This window comes from Triturus cristatus, chromosome 3_2 (genome assembly GCF_964204655.1).
Source record: "Triturus cristatus chromosome 3_2, aTriCri1.1, whole genome shotgun sequence".
In the NCBI taxonomy this organism is placed as follows: Eukaryota; Metazoa; Chordata; class Amphibia; order Caudata; family Salamandridae; genus Triturus; species Triturus cristatus.
Genome location: NC_140584.1, coordinates 1,094,513,777 through 1,094,527,977, shown reverse-complemented (window position 1 = coordinate 1,094,527,977; position 14,201 = coordinate 1,094,513,777). Strand labels below are relative to the sequence as shown.

The 14,201-nt window shown below is 45.5% G+C and overlaps 1 protein-coding gene across 2 annotated transcripts in view; it reads right to left on the bottom strand.

Annotated features, from left to right (window-relative positions):
• LRRC75A (leucine rich repeat containing 75A) overlaps nt 1–14,201 on the bottom strand; it is a 1,049,113-nt gene that overhangs the window by 741,106 nt on the left and 293,806 nt on the right. For both annotated transcript variants that reach the window (XM_085649873.1, XM_085649872.1), the window contains exon 2: nt 12,005–12,133. In XM_085649873.1, coding sequence (XP_085505999.1) covers nt 12,005–12,133 — 129 coding nt within the window. The remainder of the gene's footprint in view (nt 1–12,004; nt 12,134–14,201) is intronic.

Below are 14,201 nucleotides of genomic sequence, written 5' to 3'. Positions count from 1 at the left end.
ATGTTCGGCACTGGCGTCTCATTAGAGCCCGCTCCTGCGTATTCTCTTGTTGGCCGTTTGTTAGAGTCCAATATGCGGACGCCACCAGTTTGATGGTTGACGTGGTCAGTTAAAAATTCAACCCAGATTTCTTCTGAGATGTGTGACGAGATTCCCTCATGATGAGGATGGATTATAGCGTTCATTGTTTTCCAGAAGCGGGCGCTGTCATTGTGGTTTATGTCATAGAGAAGCTTTGACTAGGTTGCATTTTCTTGCTCTTTATTCATTTCCTATTTTACTTTTTTGAGTAAGTTCCTTTGTTTCATCAAGAGTGATCGGGCGCTTGAGGCCCCTGGCTGTCTTCTCAAAGCGCTTAAGGTGCTATTTATTAATTTTTTTGAGGAGCTTTAGGTGGTCTTTTTTGTGCTTTCGGGATCCTATTTCTACAGGTCGGAACCTGGGAGTGATCTTTTTTTGTTGATGATGCGAACCATGTGACAGTAAAATGTTCCCATTGGGTTATTTGGGCATTTGAGCCTGTTGCTTGTGACTTAAAAAGCTCAATTGCTGCTCCTGGCAGGAGCTCTGCGTTGGACGCTGAGCATTTGATCCTTCTTAGATTTGAGGTGTGGATTGACACCAGGGCTTGATCTCAATGGATGGAGATAGGTGCGGTGGCTAGTAGCAGAGTTTCTTGTGGACGGTCATCACTCTCCACCTTATCCCCCATTCTGTACCCACAGATGTGTGGAAACAGTGAGAGGCTTGCAAAAGTGTGGTCTAGTATAGAGCTTGTTGTAGAGGAATAGTATGATGGGATGGGAGGCGAGTCTTCGGGGAATCTGCTGTTAAGGGCTCTGAAGTTTAGGTGTTCTAAGTCTTGCAGAAGACGGCTTTTCTTGCCGCTCCTGCTTCTGTGTATTTGTGCACATTGAGTTGGGATGTTGAAAATTGTGGATTGGATACAAACCTCCTCGTCCACGATGTGCCGAAGAGGTATTTGTTAAAGTCCCCAAACAGGATAAAGTTTGAGATTTCCATCTCAGTTACGTGCTTTGTTACTTGGTCAATTAGCTTTTTTTTTTTTAATCGCTCGCTTTTTGTTTTGGGTGAATGTATGTGTTGACTTAAAACCACCTCTGTTTGTTCGCCCTGGAGGAAGATGGTGAGCTTGACTGCTTATGATAGCTGCTGAAGTAGAGTCCACAATCACTGCCAATGTTATGCTTGTCCTGGATACATATGTTGCCAGCCCTCCAGAGCGGTGTCCAAAATTGCCTCCCTTTATGGCCAGTGTGGCGAAGCATATAAAACCTTGCATGTGATGCGGGTCTGTGAGCCAGGTTTCCTGCAGCATGATTATGTCGAAGGACTTGACGTATTGCAGGAATTTCGGATCCAGAATTTTTGAGGATAGACCGTTAATATTTCACGAGCATAAGCGGAGTGAGATGACCTTGGCTCTTGTTCCGCCTTTGTTCTGTGTAAGGCGTCAATACACCTCCGCGGAGGAGGTTATGGATCGGGTGATTGGCCCAATATATGAAGATCTGCTCCAAGGTGCTGGTGCTGCCTTGCTCCGTCTTGTAGGTCCACCCACGAGTTGGCCCTCTGTTGTGGAGATCTTCCCAGAGCCCCACTAAGCACAGAGACTGTGCATCCGTGTGGTTTTGTCGGTGCAGGCCACGAAATGGGGGCTGGTAGCAGGTACCCAGGTTTTTGATAAGGAATGATGTCGATACCCCAGGCTTGAAAGATGTGCTGTTCTGCTAGAATTTTCTCGCCAATTGTAGTTGATTTCCATATGGCCTTGGTGGCCTCTGACATTGAAGGGTTTACTGTGCAGATGAAGTCTATTGAGAGTAAGTCAGTTGAGCTATGGTCAGGAAGAGTTGGAATTGCCAGCAATAGCCTTAAGATGTTTCGGTGGGGGGTAGTGGGTTGGGGGAGCAATCATAGATGCAAAGTAAGATTGAAAACAACAAATATATTCTTTCTTCTGCAGTCTTCTTTAGAGCAAACATTTCTGCATATTTTGCTATTTCCTCTTCGTGTGTTTTACAAACCAGAGAAAATAAGTTGAGAAAAGTTCACCTAGAAAAGCAATCCTGAAATAACTAAACGATTTCCATTTTAAAATGCTAATATGATATGCTAAAGTGCCTTCGAAATGTGTTAATTTCTGCTTCTATTCGTTTCTGCAGTGTCCCTAGTGTGCACCGAATTGTAGGTTTACATTTTGATAATAAAGCAGGGATGCACTCTGACATGAAAGTGCCTACTTTCACTGGTTAAGGATTTAAATAGAAATGGAATGCTCACAAGGAGGGCCTCAAGAAAGGGCCTGGCCTCTTCAAAATAGGGAAAACACCCACGTCCCTGTGCCACCGAGGCGGCGGTCAAGAAGCCACCTCTTATCATATACTATGGGATTGCCCAATCATTCAAGCCTTCTGGAAGGAGGTTGCCGACACCATAACTCAGGTTATAGAGGGTACAGTCCCACTGGACCCAAAATAAATATTATTAAATATATCTGGAGACACCCCCCGACCGAAGTACCATAAAATTTGGGTGGCCCTTGCTCTGGGAGTCGCCAAGAGAAACATAGCCAGGGCGTGGGGAGGCGTGGACCTCCGCCGATGCGACAGTGGGGAGCAGACGTAGATTGGTGCCAAAATTCTGAACAGTGGATATACAAAAGCCGGGGTTGCCCGCAGAAATGGGGAAAAGTATGGGGGTCATGGAAAGCCTTTAGAGGCACTTAAGAACCCCATCATAGGGTAGGGATTTGAATGGGGGTGGAGGGAGGGTAGTGCATCCCACAGGGTCCTGCCACGGTCACAGATTATTGATTGAACCATGCAAACTATGGAAATCGTTGATTATCGTTTTCTTCTTTTTATGTATAAAGCCTGAAAATTGGACAGTATGTGAAACAGCCTATGATGTAATGTCCTTCCTTTTCTCCTTTCCAATGTAGTGATGCAAAATGTTAAATAAAAAGTTTATTAAAAAAAAATGCCCATCTCAGATCCCTGTCCTGCCACATGGACTTGGAGCATCTTGCCCACGTCGCCTCAGCTCTCGCAGCACTGGGCTTTTGTGCTGATCCTCCAGGGCCCTGCAGACCCAGGGGGAATGCTGAGTCAACAGTGACTTGCAAGGAGCCGCCCATGCAGGAGGTAAGTGGGGCTAAATGCGAGAGAGGAGGCTGTGCTTCGAGGCTCTAGCTGCATAGCGCCGTGCGAGAGCTTATGTGCTGGGGGCTGGGAAGGGACATGCTAGGCTGCGCCTCCTATGTCTGTGAAGAAAGGAAAGCAGGGCATGTTTCTGCACCTCAGAACGAGACACAAAACACAGAAAGTGCCTCATTGTCAAGAATCAGACTTGCAAGGCAGCATCTCTGTCTAGTAAACTGAAAGATGTGTCGGACATGTTGCGCTAATAACGTGTTCTCCGTTGTTTTGTATTGCAAAGCAATCACCTGAACTATTTTGTCAACACTGTTTTTCAAGAGGTCCAAGCCATTTATTGCTGTTTTCCCAGAACTTCTGGAGCAAAACAACGAGTTTTGGCCCACTTGAGGCATCTCATACACTTGCTCAGGCCATCTTTGGGGTGGCCCACCATGCAAGAGTAATCAAGGGAAGGACCAGCCTGAGTGACGAGAGCCCATCCAAGCCACGCGAGTGTGAGTGAGTGCAGTACCAAGGGCTCAGCATCTTCCGGGGGCTGATCCTACCAGCCCGAGTGATGAGAGCCTATCCAAGCCACGCAAGTCTGGGTGAGTGCAGCACAAAGGGCTCAGCATCTTCCGGGGGCTGCTCCTACCAGCCCACCTAAGCCACGCAAGTCTGGGTGAGTGATGTACCATGGGCTCAGCATCTTCCGGGGGCTGATCCTACCAGCCCGAGTGATGAGAGCCCATCCAAGCCACGCGAGTCTGGGTGAGTGCAGCACAAAGGGCTCAGCATCTTCCGGGGGCTGCTCCTACCAGCCTGCATGATGAGGGCCCATCCAAGCCACGCTAGTCTGGGTGAGTGCTGGGACCAAGGGCTCAGCATCTTCCAGGGTCTGCTCCTATCAGCTGGCATGATGAGAGCACATCCAAGCAAAGCGAGTCTGGGTGAGTGCAATACCAAGGGCTCAGCATCTTCTGGGGGCTGCTCCAACCAGACTTAATGATGAGAGCCAAGCCACGCTGGTCTGGGTGAGTGCTGGATCCAAGTGCTCAGCATCTTCTGGGGGCTGCTCCTACCAGCCTGAACGATGAGAGCCAAGCCACGCTAGTCTGGGTGAGTGCAGTACCAAGGGGTCAGCATCTTCCGGGGACTGCTCCTACCAGCCTAAGTGATGAGAGCCCATCCAAGCCACGCTAGTCTGGGTGAGTGCAATACTAACGGCTCAGCATCTTCCGGGGGCTGCTCCTACCAGCCTGAACGATGAGAGCCAAGCCACGCTGGTCTGGGTGAGAGCAGTACCAAGGGGTTAGCATCTTCCGGGGGCTGCTCCTACAAGCCTGAGTGATGAGAGCCCATCCAAGCCACGCTAGTCTGGGTGAGAGCAGTACCAAGGGCTCAGCATCTTCCAGGGTCTGCTCCTACCAGCCTGAGTGATGAGAGCCAAGCCACGCTGGTCTGGGTGAGAGCAGTACCAAGGGGTTAGCATCTTCCGGGGGCTGCTCCTACAAGCCTGAGTGATGAGAGCCCATCCAAGCCACGCTGGTCTGGGTGAGAGCAGTACCATGGGCTCAGCATCTTCCAGGGTCTGCTCCTATCAGCTGGCATGATGAGAGCACATCCAAGCAAAGCGAGTCTGGGTGAGTGCAATACCAAGGGCTCAGCATCTTCTGGGGGCTGCTCCAACCAGACTTAATGATGAGAGCCAAGCCACGCTGGTCTGGGTGAGTGCTGGGACCAAGGGCTCAGCATCTTCCGGGGGCTGCTCCATATCCCCTCTTGCCTCGGTCCTCTTGTAACGAGTACCCAGCCTGAACCTTCATCGCCACCTTGTTAGCCTCCAAGCTGCTTGGCTCAGAATCTACTGTAATTTATAGGTCTCTGCCAGGCCCTGATTTCTGTTATTCTCACTCTACCTCTTTCCCTCTTTTGCTCTCTTCTAGCTTGTCCTGTTCCCTCAAAACCCTTGTCAGCTCAAGAGCTGGACACCCACAATCTATTTATTGCTTTACCTCATTAGATACTAGTATTTTGGGGAAGATGCATAAAACTCCCTTCTCCACCCCTGCCCCATGCCCCTCTTTTCTCTCTCCTGGCCCCATATTTCCACCGCCCCTGCTCCCTCCCCCGCCGCTTCAGTACTTTGAGTGACATAGTTAAGACATTTGAACATCAGAGTGACATAATCTAGTAGAAGGGTTCATGTATAACAATACTAGATATACCAGTCTCACATTAGAAGAAAAAAAATATTTTTGTTTAGTAGCATAAAAGGGAATTGATTTTACTTCCCGACAAATGTAAAATTCTCCTCTATGGCATCCCTCTCTGGCATTCTCTGCACAGCTTGAAATGACCCCAAGATTGAGTAAGCCTGCAGAATAACAGAGCAGGCTGACAATCCGCCAGGCAGGGTGAGGGGTGACACATTGATCCAAGCAGGTCCAGAAGAGGCCATTGAAAGTAAGGCCACAGGACCACTCATCTCCCCACTTTCTTAGTCTGCGAGCGCTGGCATTTCAGTGACATACACAGCTCATGTACCGGGGGTGACTGCAGCAGCCTCCTGGCATTCAGTCTGCCTACATCCTATCAGGCTCTCAACCCCGCACTGCATGCACCGCAAGATATGAGATATATTCATGGCGACCCTGCCAGCTTTTAGGCAGGTTCGGTTCTCTTAAATACCAAGCTGTCTTTGTCATTGGACAGCCATGGCATTAACAGTGAATGGCCCACTAGCCTCTGCTGAAGCCGCAAGGCGCCGTGCAGCCAGCCGGATTGACACCTTAGAGTGGTCCTATGGAGGGCCCGCAGCAGTGGGATGTAGTATGGAGACCATAGATACACTTGAACCGATGCAGAAGCACAAGTAAGTGAACACTGCGTAGCAAAATGGTGTCTATTGCTTGCGAAAGGAGGGTGGTGAACTCCACATCCCATGCAATATATCGCACACCAGTAATATCACCTTCGCTACACCTACCTACGATTATATGGTAAGGCAAGTCTATATTTACTACGCTTTTTTTAGCTCCCAAGGTAAGCATGGGTGGAGTTAAGAACAGTCAATAACACATACCTTACAATGAGTAGTTCGATGCACTGCATGTGATATTATTGTAGGGTTGCTATTGCTAACTTCAGTAGGGTCATTTGACCGATAAAGGCCACACCCACACTATGCTTAGCCTCACTGGTCAGACCAGGGCCGGACTGGGAACCGAAACAGGCTCTGGTAAATAAATGGGTGGGGTCAGGGGGTGCTAGTGGCTTTGTGCCGCTTTTGTTGCCAGGGGCCGATTTTGCAGATATGCTGCAAAACCAACCCCTGGATACAAAAATGCCCTCCCCCCCCCCATGGTTCTAAAACCGGCCCCTGGATACAAAATGGACCCCCCTGGTTCTAAAACCGGCCCTCGCCATGGCGTCCCAACAAGGAAACGCCCAGTGCCCACTACGGCCGGTCCGGCCCTGGTTCAGACTCCGAAAGACGGCTCATTTACCACAATAGTGAAGCTAGAAACGGCAGTAGGAGCCAAGCATCTCATTGACATCTTGAGAAGAAGAGAACAAGTTGTGATTATGGCTCACCAGTGTGTCATTTGCGGCAGTGTTTGCCAGTGCTCTGCACTGACACTTATTTCTTAACACCAGCACTTATTTCTGACAGCCCCCCACATGGCAGTGCCGGCTGTCTCTTTTTAAGCAGAGCACATTAAAAAGAGCAGGGGTCTCCACCCTTTCCTGTAATAAGAGCTACTTATTTTCCAATGAAACTCATCAAGAGCCACTGACATTATTAGTGTTGTAACAGTGGCCTAAGCAGACAAGCTCACATTAGTGCCCACCATATGCACGATTACTAGCAGTGGTCATCTCAGTACATCTGGCTGCCTGCAGTAAAGTAAAAAGGGCTTTGTCAATAGGGAATGCCTCTGCATGGGTCATACATAACAGCCATAGCTGCAATGCCTCGGGCACCAAGCTAATTACATTCGTAAAACGTCTCCCTAATGCTACATGATTTATCACTCAAATATCAGCTTTAAATATATTCTGGGAGTCAGACATTTTTCTCCAAATATCAGTTTATGAGTTCTGAAAAAAAAGCATTTTTGTCTTAACTACACACACTCGATTTTATTTAAGGTATATTTATTCAGCCAAGCAAAAGCTTCTAGTTTAGTATGCTGCACACAGGAGAGCTGCTTACAGGTAGCTGAAGAGCGCTCGCGAGCTACTTACTCGTCTCAGAAGCCTGAAGCCAGAAGAATGAGTATGTCATTATTCAACATGCATTTAAAGAAAGAACGCTCAGGCCATTCTCACAACTTTTGGACAGATGGGATCTTTCAAACTGCAAAAAGAACAATTGATGGACAGAATGCAGAACAATGTCTTACATTCACCCCAGTACAGAGATCTGGGCCTAAATCCATCGTTTTTTTTGCTCCCCATGCAGTTCCAGTTTGGAACAGTCCAGCCCGAACTGCCAAGCCAGGTCCTCCCTGGACTGGAACCAAGCATCCTAGGACCGGTTTCGGGGTTTCACCCCTCTTCAGCCAGGATAGCTTGACTCCAGTGGCATGGAGAGCACGGGACCCACGTCTGAGCATACCCGTCCCACTCGGGTGACAAATGCAAAAAGAACTATTGATGGACAGAATGCAGAACAATGTCATACATTCACCCCAGTACAGAGATCTGGGCCTAAATCCATCGTTTTTTTTGCTCACCATGCCATTCCAGTTTGGACCCAGCCGTATGCAAATCAGTCTTGACCCTGTGCCTCATGGGAACAGTCCAGCCGGCACTGCCAGGCCAGGTCCGCCCTGGACTGGAAACAAGCACCCTAGGATCTTTCAAACTGTCCCATCTATTACAGTGTGATTGCTGGCAGGTGATAATGGCACTGGCTGTGGGTGATGCCAGCTGCATGCCCTCCCCACCCAGTGAAATATACAGGGCCTTGGTACTTATTATTATTTTTTTACAAATAAAGCACCACTACTAACATCAGTGAGCTATGACTGATCAACAAGGTCGTTTTCTGTAACCCATCTAGCTATTCCCATGATGTGCAACATGAACATATATCCACACATGTGTAGCACAAGAGGTGGGGGTCATGAGAATCTCTCTATCAAGAACATCATTCTTGAAGTGCCAACCTGTTCACACTTTACATGGAAATCTACAATAATGAAACTATTTTTTTATTTTGTGCATTATCTGGAAGCTAGTAGCAGTGGAATTTCCAAGATGTAGAGTTTAGGGCCAGACCCCACCTACCCTGAAGTACCAATTTCCTATCATCCAACCTCTAACACACATTGTTAAACCTGAGTTAAGTTGAGACACTTTAAGAAAGAAAAAGAAAGGAAGAGTGAAAGAGAGGAAGGCAGAAGTAATTTTATGTTTCATAATTATTTACTACAAATAACTGCATTATCTTGTCTAAATTGTGCGTTTCTTATTTTTTTTTAATTGTTGATTCAACATATTATTTATATGTGACCACTGCGTAGTTATGGTTTGGAACACATTTCTAATGAAAAGTAATATTTTGATTTACCTACAACTGTGAGCTCTGGGACAGATAATAAGAAAATTGCCATCATAAATTTAAGACACTGTCGGTATTCATGTCCATGCAGTCACCATTTTATAAATGAATACATACAATATCTTTATGGATTTTGGTATTCAAAAAAAGAATCGATTTTGCAATTTTTAAGAAAAAACGTCAAATCTATTAAAAGCATGGCTAGGTGCAAGCCTGGTAGGATGCGCAGGTAGGTGGCTTTCTGGATCAGGCCGGGGGCAATCCCTGGTGCGTGAGTGGTAAAGCCCAAAACCCAAAGGCCTTATGCTGCCTGGAATGGGTACATGGCTGGTGAATTCAGTATGTCACTAAAAAAAGGAAATCCACTGCAAAAAATTGAGTTAAGAGTTATAGTTCTGTAAACACAAAACTGAAGAACATCAGAAATATCGCAGCATTGAATGCACAACGCACACTACAACTCGCATGGTAGTATCAGCATAGAAGACTTTGCACCAGATTTTGCAGCAGACAAGCGGATGTGGAGTGAGAATATATATGATTCAGGGCAGCGACGCATTGAAATGGTCAGCTTACCACCAAAGTGTTTTTTGCCAAGATATTAAGTACAACCTTTGCAGATGTTCGTCCTTTACCTGGCGTGTTCCTGCTAAAGGAAGACGGTAGGTGAAGGGAGACATTATACGAAATACATCTCTTTGCAGGTGAGGATGGGATTTGCTGAGGTTGCACCATGGCGGTGATGAGGGGACAGGCTCAGATTATCTCCCCCCCAGGAGGTATCCCGGCTACAGCAGTGAGAAAAACAAGGAGCGGCTCCTCCACTAGGGCGGAGGAGCCTCACCCACTGCTTTCTCGCACTGCGAGAAGCAGAAACATAAAATGGTAATAACTACCATTTTATGTTTCTGCTTCTCGCACAGCGAGAAAGCAGAAGGGTTTGGTTGAGGGTGGGTGGGAGTTGCTGCTCTGCCAGCAGGGGAGGAGTCGTGTGCCCACTCCTGAGGGCGCAATGACTGTTTGATCGGCCCTCTGGGGCCGCCCAAATCAGTCATGCGCACTCTGCCCTTTCTCCACGCAGGCTGCAAAGCAGCGTACATGGAGAAAATGGCCTCCCCGTAACCACCTGGCTGGACAGCGTCCCCTCCAATCGCAACGCTGCCGTTGCAGCGTTGTGATTGGCTTAGGGAGGGAGGCTGCCTGCTTCCTGTTCCTGCTGGAGGCAGGAGAGCAGGAGCCGAAGCCGAGAAAACACGGGACCCGGCCGGCAGACAGGTTATTTTTTTAAATTAATTTCACCCCGATGAAACAAGCAGCATGGAGAGGCTTCACAAGTTCTGGCTTTTTTTGTCTTTTCTATACCCAAATTCAAGATGCATGCAGCATTAATATATTATAACACTTATTAAGGAGCATTATAAAGCACTACATGCCTCTTTCCCCCATTACTTCATAGTCACACTTCAAAAACATAACGTACATGACACACAAAGGGTAAAGGTATCTGGCAGAAACAAGGCCTTGTAAACAGAGTATCAACTTAAGTTTGAATGAAGAGCTCCTCTCCTCAGAAGTGTAAATGATACACTTGATTGAAACGTGTCGGCTACGTAGCGGCAAGATTCTTCGGTCAAATAACGGGAAATCAGGCTGGTGAAAACTGTACGCAGTTTTAGAAGATCTACCTTAAAGGAGGCAAACATGTTCAAAGTTCTGATAAGAGAGAGCCATAATCCCATGTAACTGTGCTCCCGGACAAATATCTATAGCTGCAACGAAAAGACATGTTGCGTGCGTAAAACAATGACAACTTGCAGAGAAAGCACCTTACGTTCATATTCACGCTGCAAACTGATAACTTGTAAATGAGACCTCTCAATGCAGCTCAAAAACTCTGTTGTCAAAACATCTTGAAATCTGAACAAAGCACCCTCAAGGTGTAAAATCTACATACAGCTGGACGACAACAACAATAAGTGACTGGGCAAACATTATTGTCGCAAGCGTTTAAGAACCACGATCTCACTTTTTTTCAGGACACTGTATAATCACTAAACGTACCATCACTACGGACAGTTACGTTAGCACGGTGGTTTTGGCATGACTTTCTATATTTTGCTTTTCAATGAATGCACTCTGTCAGTTTCTGGCTTTTATCGATTGTCGCATTTTGTCTAAGTGAGCACGCTAGATTCGGTACAGTTTTTTAAGTTTCTAATTTTCTAACCATTTAACAAACTCACATAAATTTGGTTCTTTTGAACTGGCACATTACACCTTATACTTATTTAGCAATTGGAAAGCATGGTCGCGACACAGTTCTACTTGGGTGTATCAGTGGTTAGAACTTTGATAATCATCCTTAGGTGTACATTTCTAAACAATTTCTTCTATTTTTGTAGGAGCAATCCCCTGATGAAGGACGTTGCCCGAAATGCATAGGGCACAATTTTGATTATGGATTAACATATTTATAATTATATAATTTGGATGGATCTAATCAAGATGAAGAATTATGAAATGAAACAATAAACCTTACTTGATAACAAAACGAATTGGGAAGATCAAATTTCTTTTGAGTGCGGCTTGGGGATGCTACCTATTGTGTAAGGGAAGCGCTAATTTAAACAAACATTATTAAGACCACTTATGGAGTGTGATCAACACTGCCTTCTGCACAACCCCAGGTCTGTATAAATCTCCCTCACTCGGCGTACCAAGACCTATGGGCTTTGCTTGTGCTTGCTAAAATTATATATTCTATGTGTTAAACTGTTAATTCACCATTCAAACCAAAGCAAAAAGGGTACATACTCATTTGAAAGTTTTAAATCTATAAAGATAATGGATTCAAATAATCCCTCCAAATTTAGGGAAAATAAAATGAAAACAAAATTTAGGGCACCCTGGTTGCTGTCAAAAGAAAGGAAACTTTGTAATTTGTGCACAAAAAGCAAAGTGACAAATGTCAAGTTTTGTCCAAGTAAGTATATTGCCAAATCTTTAAGTGAACAAACAAGGTAAGATAGCGAAAAAAACTAATGCAAACACAAATTGCACACCTTTTCTGATGTTTGCTGTCAATTTTAATGTAAACGACTGTACTGATTGTAAAACCCATATCTAAGTTTGCGGCGCACTCTCACACCTGTCAAATAACAGTGAATAACACAACTCTGGTCATTAACACGAGAAACAAGTTGATGCACATACAAAACATCTAAAGCCTTAGCTTTGGCTACTTCATAAAAGGCAAAAGGTAGTCACTTACCGGCCTGGGGCAGTGGATATACCGGGCTAGGCTGATTATCAGGTCATGCGTGATGGGATCCACCAGATTTCGGAAACTTGCGTATCGGGAGAGGACGTCATCTAGCGATGTGGACTCCATTCCTAAATCCTAAACCAAGAGATAAGAAACAAGACCAATCAATGGGTCTTCAATGGACAAATGCTGATGTTAGCTTCCCGAACACCTTCTAGATGCCCAGTCAAAATCTCTCAAATTCTCACTTGATTGCGACGCTCTCATTGCCCAATTAAACATTAATAAATTGTCTCCATGCTAGATCCACCTCCTCAGGCGTACCACTCGGTTTACTCCAGAATCACAGCTCTTGGGTTCTACAAACTTGACTCTGAAAATGACCTGTAATCCAACATTTGTAAACCCACCCTGCTGCTTTTCAAGGCCGCACAGCATTCTAGAGCTCATCTCCTCGCCAGCATCAGATGCTTCAAATACATCATGTCATAGGATCACACTCCGGAGTCTCCCTCTTGTTGCCCATAAACAGAGATATGTGTAGCCTACAAATCAATAAGCCGTAAATAATCTAACAAAACAGCTCCAGATGTTTGGAGGAGGACGGTCCACTAAATCAGGCCTGTGACTCTTCATGGGGATGGCACCCACATGTAGATATCTGTACCCATAAAACTTTACATTCTGTCAGGCAACCTAACTTTGTGATGCAAACCCAAGGAATGTCAGCTCCTCTCCCAACAATGTTTTCTACTAAATCCATGGTTGTCCAGACTGAATGACCTTCTAATAAGAAAATACAACTAACTGTAAAAATAAACCGAAGGATTATTGCTATCATGCAGTCAGCTCCTGAGGTTTGAGCTCAGGTAAGGTTTAGAATCTCAGGTGAATCAGTCCGCAGACCATTCGTGAAACGTAGGTAAATTCTCAGTCCATTGATAATGTATAAGAAATATAAATATACATGTCTCTAGCCAGGACACCAATTATCGGGTAGAAGTTTACGCTCCATAAATATTCATAGTTCACCATTGATAGTTTCAATGCAGTGCCCAGAGTGAAATATTTGAAAAGTTATTCATAAGCAGTGTTGTTTAGATAGAAGTTAAATAAACCAGCATTAGCATTTTACCCATTGGTCTATATTTAAATATAAGAAGAAGTAGAGCAGTTGGCAGGCAGGGCCTACTACACTTTTAAGACGATACGACTAAGGCGCGCGTCTCACCAACACCTCGTAATGTTCAGAAGGCAGCCGAACACCTTCGGCCCACATCCTGTAACACTCTGGATATTTAGACATTTAGGGACGATTCACAAAACATTTTCTAGGTACTAAGTGTGATTCATTCTGAGAAATAATAATTATCTAGGTGTGGGTACATTTGCCATGATCCGCAAAGCTGGAAACTTTCACATTACCGGAGTGAAATCTGAACAACATCCAAGCAACACGTGCCCAACTTACAGTAGTGAATAAGTGTTGAGGAAGAGGCGTTCCGAGGGGTATAGCCGTGAGAAAAAAGGAATGCAGACAAGTGGTCAAGGGCTTGCAGTGCAAATTATGGTCTGGCTTGACAACCCCCACGTTGGGAGCTAGGAGTACATGTTTTGATTGGACAGAAGTTGTGTGCTTACAGAAAAAAGTGCCTGCCCTCCACACAGCTGTGATCATTTTGTTAATTTACCCAGCTGCCTCAGCTTGAACTTTCAGGGGCACCCACATCCCATTCTGGTCAAAAATAAATCCAGCAAAGGAATATACAGGGACATTAATGTATGTTGTTTTTCTCTTGTAGCAGCACAGATGGGAAAAAGGCAGTGAGTAAACTACATGGTTTTTAAGGTCTGGCTTGGGAGTGTAACTGTGGCCTGAACCTTTACCTGACCAATATAATTCAACAGTCTTTGCTTCAACACAAATGCACATTATCATGCTAATTACTTCTAATGCTTCACATTACCAAGCAACATTCCTTTAAAAGCCAGACCATTCTGTTGCCAATTCTTGTTTTTGGTTGCCCACACAGTATTAGGCTTCAGGGTTGTTCACAAACTTTTTACGATGTCCTTGCTACACTTACGAGAGCGCCGGCGTTTTACCTAAGTCGAGTAGGTTACATGCAGCATTAAGAATAACTGAGACTCCAAAAGTCACAAGATGCATATAGGAAGCAGAGGCATTAATGGGAAAAGGGTT